At 41.2% G+C, this 7,833-nt stretch overlaps 1 protein-coding gene across 1 annotated transcript; it reads left to right on the top strand.

The window, feature by feature from the left end:
- The first annotated feature begins 285 nt into the window (after nucleotides 1-285).
- Nucleotides 286-2,129, top strand: LOC105556798. Its single transcript, XM_012003908.1, has 3 exons — nucleotides 286-512; nucleotides 1,073-1,449; nucleotides 1,564-2,129. Exons 1-3 carry the CDS (start codon nucleotides 286-288, stop codon nucleotides 2,127-2,129), a joined length of 1,170 nt encoding a protein of 389 aa, XP_011859298.1.
- The last annotated feature ends 5,704 nt before the right edge of the window (nucleotides 2,130-7,833 follow it).

Here is a 7,833-nt window from a genome sequence, read left to right on the forward strand (position 1 = left end):
CAATCATCTCGATATCATCAAGACTGTCACCGACAGCCAAGACCAAGGCTTACCAATCACCTTTGACGATTGCACAACCAAGATACTCGGACTCAAATGGCTCCCTCAACAAGATACATACATTTGCATTCTCAACACGGAACTCACGCAGTGAAGGCAGACTCACAAAACACCTCGTCTTATCTGAAGTGGCTCAGATTTTCGATCCACTTGGCTTTGCATCACCCGTCGTGATCAAGGCCAAAATTCTCTTGCAGGAGCTGTAGGTGCACAAGCTCCAATGGGATGACCCACCGACATCCCAGCTCTCAACCCGGTGGCTCATCCTCAGAGAAGAACTCACAGGCTTGGCCAAGCTCTCAATACCTCGGTGGTTCAACACCTGGAGCAACTCTTCTGTGGAACTGCATGGCTTCTCTGACGCTTCTCAATTGGCAATGGCTGCAGTCATATACATCTCCGTTCACGACTCAAACGGCGCCACGATTTTACTTGTGTGCTCCAAGACTAAGGTAGCACCTCTCAAGCGGCTCTCTATCCCGCGACTTGAACTCACGGCTGCTCTACTGCTTTCTCGACTCATGCAATACGTCATAGCCACTTTAAACATGGACTTAACGACAACTCACCTGTGGACGGACTCTCTCGTGACACTCTCATGGATCAGATCCTATGCATCACACTGGAAGGATTTTGTCAGAAACAGGGTGGCTCAAATTCAAGAACTCACTCCAGCTGCTCACTGGAGATACATCCCTAGAACTTCCAATCCGGCAGATTGCGCATCACGAGGCCTCACGACTGCTCAACTTCAAAACCACTCACTTTAGTGGACGGGACCATCATGGATACTTAAACCAGACTCATGGCCGTCCCAACCAGCACTCTCCGAAGAATTGAGTGCATCAGAAGCTCGCCCCGGCGTTTCTTTATTGACGGATACGTCAAGGACTGATTATCACTAGAAACTCATCTACAGGTACTCAAGCCTCACTAAACTATTGAGGATTACAGCTCTTTGTTTCAGATTCGTCTCACGATTGAGGAAGGTCCACGACTGATTGCCTGTTAGACACATCTCTCCAGAGACCTTGGAGAAAGCGAGGCTCTTCTGGATTCAGGCAACTCAAGCAACGTACTTCTCTCACGAGCTCAAGGCGTTACAATCTGATTCACCGTTGGCAAAGGCACACGCATTCAACCTATTAACTGCGTACATCGACGCTCAAGGAGTCATTCGCGTCGGCGGACGACTCGCTCACGCAGCTCTCTCATTCGATACGAAACATCCTGCAATATTGCCTCGTCACTCTCATCTATCATCATTGATCATCGCTCACGCTCATCAACGGACTCTACATGGAGACACGCAGCTTACGCTCTCGCACATCCGACAACAGTATTGGATTCTCGGCGGAAGGGCTCCTGTTAAGTCTCACATTCTGCGGTGTGTCACGTGTGCTCGGCAGAGGGGAATCCGTGTTCGTCAACTGATGGGCCAACTACCCTTCTCTCGGGTTACGCAGGCATGACCGTTTACTCATACAGGTGTGGACTACGCAGGGCCACTCACCGTCAAAACGTGGAAGGGAAGAGGTGCCAAGACCAGTAAAGGCTGGATTTGCGTTTTTGTCTGCTTCTCAACCTCAGCAGTACACCTAGAGGCGGTTAGTGACTACTCAACAGAAGGATTCATTGCCGCCTATCGACGCTTCTCATCCAGACGCGGCATTGCTCACACCTTGCATTCGGATTGCGGCACCAATTTCATCGGCGCGGATACAGCCCTCAAAAGGCTGTTTATCCAGAGCACTCAAGAACACCAGCGAATCTCACACCTGCTCTCGCAAGACAACACTCGATGGGAATTCAATCCCCCAGCAACACCTCACATGGGAGGAAAATGGGAGTCCGTCGTAAAATCAATAAAATATCATCTACGGCGCACCATTGGAGAAAACGTGCTCACCTTTGAGGAGCTCACCACATTGCTCACTCAAATTGAGGCAATTCTCAACTCACGACCTCTCGAACCATTGAGTGACGATCCAGAAGACATCAGCACTCACACCAGGTCACTTCCTCGTAGGAAGTCCACTCACCGCCATACCAGAGCCATCACTCACTGACCTGGCAATCTCACGACTCTCACGTTGGCAACTCATTCAGCAAAAGGCACAACATTTTTGGACACAATGGCCATCGCATTACCTACAACGCCAACAAGCCATCTCAAAATGGCACCACAAGAACAATGATATCAAGATCGGATCATTGGTTCTCATCACCGACGAGCGGCTACCACCATGCAAATGGCCATTAGCCCGGATCACTGCCCTACACCCGGGGAAGGATTGACTCGTGCGGGTGGTGACTTTGAAGACAGCCACTACCACTCTCGTCCGACCAGTGATCAAGCTCTCCGTTCTGCCAAGCTCATCATAAGATCAGGGATCATCAACAACGTTGCTGATGGCGGGCGGAATGTTCGAGATTCATTTGAATCTCGTTCAGTTCGTCACCGGCGTGATGGCAGCATCAGCCGGGTTAGATCGTGGAGCGCCGCATGAGCGCCGCTCGCGCATGCCCGATCGTCTCACGAGGCGACGCACAGTGGGAAAAAAGGCACACTTTTTGGACAAAAATCGCTGGACAGTGTAATTTTCAACCGATTTTAATGCTTTTTTTCAATTTACTCGTTATAAATTGCTCTACAATCGTGCCCTTTTTTTAAATTAGACCTTTGATTCAAAATGGTGGAATCAAAATGGTTATCAGAAATATGGAAATTGTAAGGTATTGAATATTATTGTACCAAACTAAGTATATGCGGGTTTTAGGGATCCGTAATAATATATCTGTGTCAAAATGGTAATATTTGCCACTGAAAAAGACCTGAAGTGGGTCGAAATGTTTCACGACTCTTTGATATCTTTACAATATCAATACATTCAGATCGCGTTTTCATATTAGTACATATTACCCGATTATATGTAAATTTCATAATTTAACATAAAATTTATATAGCTGCCAAAATATGAAATTATAATCATAATATAAAAACAAAAAATAATAACACTAATAACACTAAAGTCCCCTTTTATTTATTGTCAAGATATCGGACGTGCCAGAATTTATTTTTTAATATTTTGTTTTCTTTATTTTTTTTTACATTTGGCATTTGGAATTTTTTAAAATCATTATTAAAGAAAATTTGCAGTAGTTACAGCAACCACACATTTCTAAAATAATTAAAAATTAAAAACCTTTTACCGGTCATCGCCATATTCAAGAGGTATGCCTCTACCTATGTGTATTGAAACTTTTTGCTTCTACAAGTGTGTACATTTCTGTTGTAATATTGCTTAAGTTACGTTGCGCCATCTGAGTTTCCCTAGACATAAGTTTGATTGAGTTTATGTAGTTTCCTGGCTTGTTAATTTTTCTTTTCTATGTCTAGGTTTGACACACTGTGTGTGCTCACCCTCTCTTTGCCAGTTGTTTCCGTTTCCGTTATTGTACTGTTTTTCGGATTTCCATGCGCTTACACGCTGTAATACTTACGTTTTCTTTTATTCATTCTGAATGTTACAATTCTTTGATTAATACCGTTCCTGTACTACCTGAGTTGCTCATTAAAGCACATACACATATTGCTGTAAGTAAACTTGCGAGTTTATTTGGCTGCTGCCCGGATAAAATAACAACAATTTCTTCATTACATTGTGTACCATTACTTCTGCAACACCCTGTATAATGAAAAAGAAGGACCTCTACCTATGTTTATTAGGACTTTTTGCTTATACTAATGTATACATTTCACCATTACATTTTGTAGCATCACTTTTGAAACACCCAGTATAATGAAAAAGTGTTCATGTACGGATTCCATGAAATTTCAAACATCTATAACTCAAAAACTAATCAACCGAATATTAATCAATTATATACATGAAATAGGGGTAGAAAAGACTGGAAAGAATAATGGAATTAGAAATAGCCCGATATCTCAAAATTTGCAAAAGTTAGAGCAACCACAGACATTTCTCAAAAAATTCAAGATTTGTTCAAAAAGAAACCCATTTACCGATCATCGCAAAAATCAATACCAACCTTCCTTTAGTGATTCTCGACATTTAAAAAAACAATAAGCCCGATATCTCAAAATTTACGGAAGTTAAAGCAACCACGGACATTCAAATGCGTACATACACACACACACACACGCACGCACGCACGCACGCACAGACATTTTGTAAAAATATGATTTTTAGACGTTTTAAAACATTTTAAACATATTGCCAAAGAAAACTGGAAAAAAATTTTTTCACGAAAACAAAGCTTCCTCTATGAGGAAGTAAAAAATGGGGGGAAATCAATTTCCTTTAAGTATTATTTCTGTTTCTGTTTCGTTGTTCTGTTATTTTGCAGTTGTTTTCATCGGGGGAGAGGGACGAGAGATCTTTCGACCTTCCATCAGACAGAATTCCGATCCTGCCTTTCAATCTAAGGATTTCCCTCCTACCTCGTGTGACATAATCCTTTTAAGAAGACTGCCTCTCCCGCGGTTTTTGACCGTGGTTTTCCCGTGGGGAGTAGGGCAAATGCCGAGGCAGGGACTTGGAGAGTTTCTTTTTTAAGAGCGTTAAGGTCCACGGACATTATTCCCCCCCTTGTCCGAAGAAAACAAGAATCAAGACTCAAGAGTGAAGACTCGGGAGTCTGAAGATAGGACTGCACACTCGGATGCACTAAAGAAGAAGTTGAAGACGGCAACGGGCGGGCGGGAACCACACAGGGTGGATTCTGAGGGCGGGATCCCACCGTGGAAGGGTTTCTCGGAGTTAGCAGAAGGGGGAGTTTGGTCAACTCCCCCCCCCCCAGGGACGTCAATTGGGAACCTTCGGGAGATCGGGACCGTCTGTACGCTGCCTTCCCTCAAGATTGTCGGGACGACAATCTGAGGAGAAGGGGGGCAGTGTTATGCCCGCATCGGGACGACTCGATGACGTTCCGTGCGTGCCGGCGTGTGTGCAAGTGTTACGCCCGGCGCACGAATGTCGCCGCTTTACTTCTCAACTTCAGGCGGATCGGTCCTTAACAACTATTGATTTGTGTTGTCAAGGGATTGCTTTACATTTACGCTGATTGATTGTTTCCTGGACCTTCCGATCGACTGGACGTGTCCGAGCTGTACCCGGAGCTTAATATACGTTACTTGTTATTCCACATCCGTCTCCTTTTTATTCCTTCGCGGCTTGAGAGTGCGTGTGTGGCGTGAGTGCGCGAGTGCCGGAGAGACTTCTGCGGAGGACTCGCGGCGCGAGCGTGACAATATTTTTCAGAATGGTATTTTGTTCCTCTAAATGCATACCATATGCATGTGAGGTGTTGTTATGTCCGTACTTATATGTGCTGTTAAACAAGTCAAACCAGTCATTAAATCCTTGTATACGTCAGCAGTCTGCTTCCCTTGTTGAGACTTAATTAAACCTTGTTCGCCACACCAACGTATCGCTTTTGCATTAGTACTTGAAAATACTTGTGCAGCCAGTTTTACATTTTGTCTCTGTGAGCCTTTGACGTCCAAATGTGCTTGGGTTAATTCATACGCTATTTTTAATTCTCCTATATTAAGTGATAATAATTCTTCCAAACATGTTTTGTCGATATTACTACCGTTAATTGTAACGCAAGAGTCCAACAAATTATTCCGCGCCACTTTCAACAAATGTGGAACGTCTGCAAAAAAAATATTTTTAGCCAACTATCAGCAGGATGTGTAATAAAATGTTGCTTTTGAATGGTGTCTTGTATATTGTGTCTCCGAGTACTATGTTTAATTCGTTCCATAGCTTCATATTCATGGGCCCCACGTCACTTGTCACAGCCACAACAATATATTGCACTTCGTAAAGCCTGTTAATTATTGTTAATAAAGCATGCGCAGACATAGGCTTATCAAATTCGTAATATATTGGCTGCTTCCATTAATGAAATAATCCTCGAGTCATTACGAATTGACAGGTTTTGTTAGGTCCATACACTTTTTGTTCTTTTCGATGTAAATCTATCTTATTAGAAATATACATATAATTCGTCAAATGTTGAAACTGTTAGTTTGTTCTCTGTCCCTTTCTCTTTCATAATGCGGAGCACATCGGTCAAAATACCAGGTGGAATATTAAACGTTGCACCCCAATTATTCAAGGTAGTCATACATGGCAGTGGCATTTTGTTTACGTTCCGTAGATATCGATAGGCCTTTGAACTTATGGCCCATAAAGCAATAGCAGATGTGATATCTTCAGCAGACCATTTTATGCGAGTATTAGTGTTTGAAGATAATAACAGTTTTATTTGTCCAGGAGTAAACACTTTCTGCAACATATGTATAGATACTTTAACATCTTTTTTGTTATTCACGGTCATTTGTGTAATGCTCTCAGATTTTTGGTGCACAGTCTTTGCTAATAGTTCCATCTGTTGTTTTAACTTTTCATTGTCTCCGAGAAGTGTCTGCTTTTCTTGCAATAGTTCATTTTTCTCCTTCAGTAACATTTCCTTTTCTTTTTTTTTAACAGCTGCATTAATTTTTCTGCGGACGTGTTGTCTTTATCTTCCACGTTTTCTTCACTCCCATAAAATACAAATATGTGCTTTAATAGCAATATATTAATATAGACTTATAACATTAACCCTTTCGAGACTACGTACACATATGTACCACCAACCGAAAGAAACCGTCTTGAAAGGGTTAAACACTTTAAACATGTAAATATTATGCCATACATTGTGTTTGTCTCTTCTGTTACATCTAATCCAAGAGTATCCATATTTGTCTCTTGTATGGGTCCTTCTTTAACAATTTTATTTGAAAAATTGTGCCCTTGTTTATTGCATTTGCTGTTTTAGCTGTGCATATTTCACGAGTTCAGCATAAGTTAGTATATCCGTTCTTACTCTTAAATATTTATATTTCTATATTATTTATTATTATATTATTATATTATTATATTATTATATTTTTATATTATTATATTATTATATTATTATATTATTTATTATTTATTATTATTTATTTATTAGTATCAGTATTTTTTAATGTTTATTTTTTCTCCGCTTTCTAAGTTTAGATTAAAATGTACATAAGGTAAATATACATGTAGATATATATGTAGTATAGTGTGTACCCAGCAAACACCAAACCAACAGTTACATAACATCAATATCAGCAAACACCAAAGTAAGAGTTACATAACATCAATATAAATGTAATATGCATATTATAATACATTTATATTGATGTTATGTAACTGTTACTTTGGTGTTTGCTGGGTACTTACTTTGCTTTCATTTTACTTTTCTTTTCTACATATAACAGTAAACTTGGCACGGAATTTTTTTTCAATCTATATAGTTGTTTTGCTGGTAGATTTCGTGCACGTGGTTTTGTCCATTTCATTTCGAAACATTCATCTTCGAAATGCAGATTGCATATTCTTGCTACAAATACAGGGTTTGTCCGAAAAGTAATGTCAGTGATTTTATTGTGAAGCGACTATACGTCACAGCGCGCTCGGATCGGTTGGGATCGATAGAGGGGAAAGTTAGCTGACGAACGCAATGTCGCTCATGCGTCTCCAAACATCCGTAGAGTAAGGACAGGTTTTTCCGTGAAACTCGTTTTCGTTTCCCGTACAAGCCGCAATGCAGCGCTCGTTGGAACAAAGGATTGCCATCAAGTATTGTGTAAATCTCGGCAAGTGCGCAGTGGAAACTTTTCTTATGATAAAGACAGCCTTCGGTGATGATTGTTCGTCAGAACGTCAA

The sequence above is a fragment of the Vollenhovia emeryi genome, unplaced genomic scaffold (genome assembly GCF_000949405.1).
Source record: "Vollenhovia emeryi isolate VEMERY1.0 unplaced genomic scaffold, V.emery_V1.0 DF939773.1, whole genome shotgun sequence".
Classification (NCBI taxonomy): domain Eukaryota; kingdom Metazoa; phylum Arthropoda; class Insecta; order Hymenoptera; family Formicidae; genus Vollenhovia; species Vollenhovia emeryi.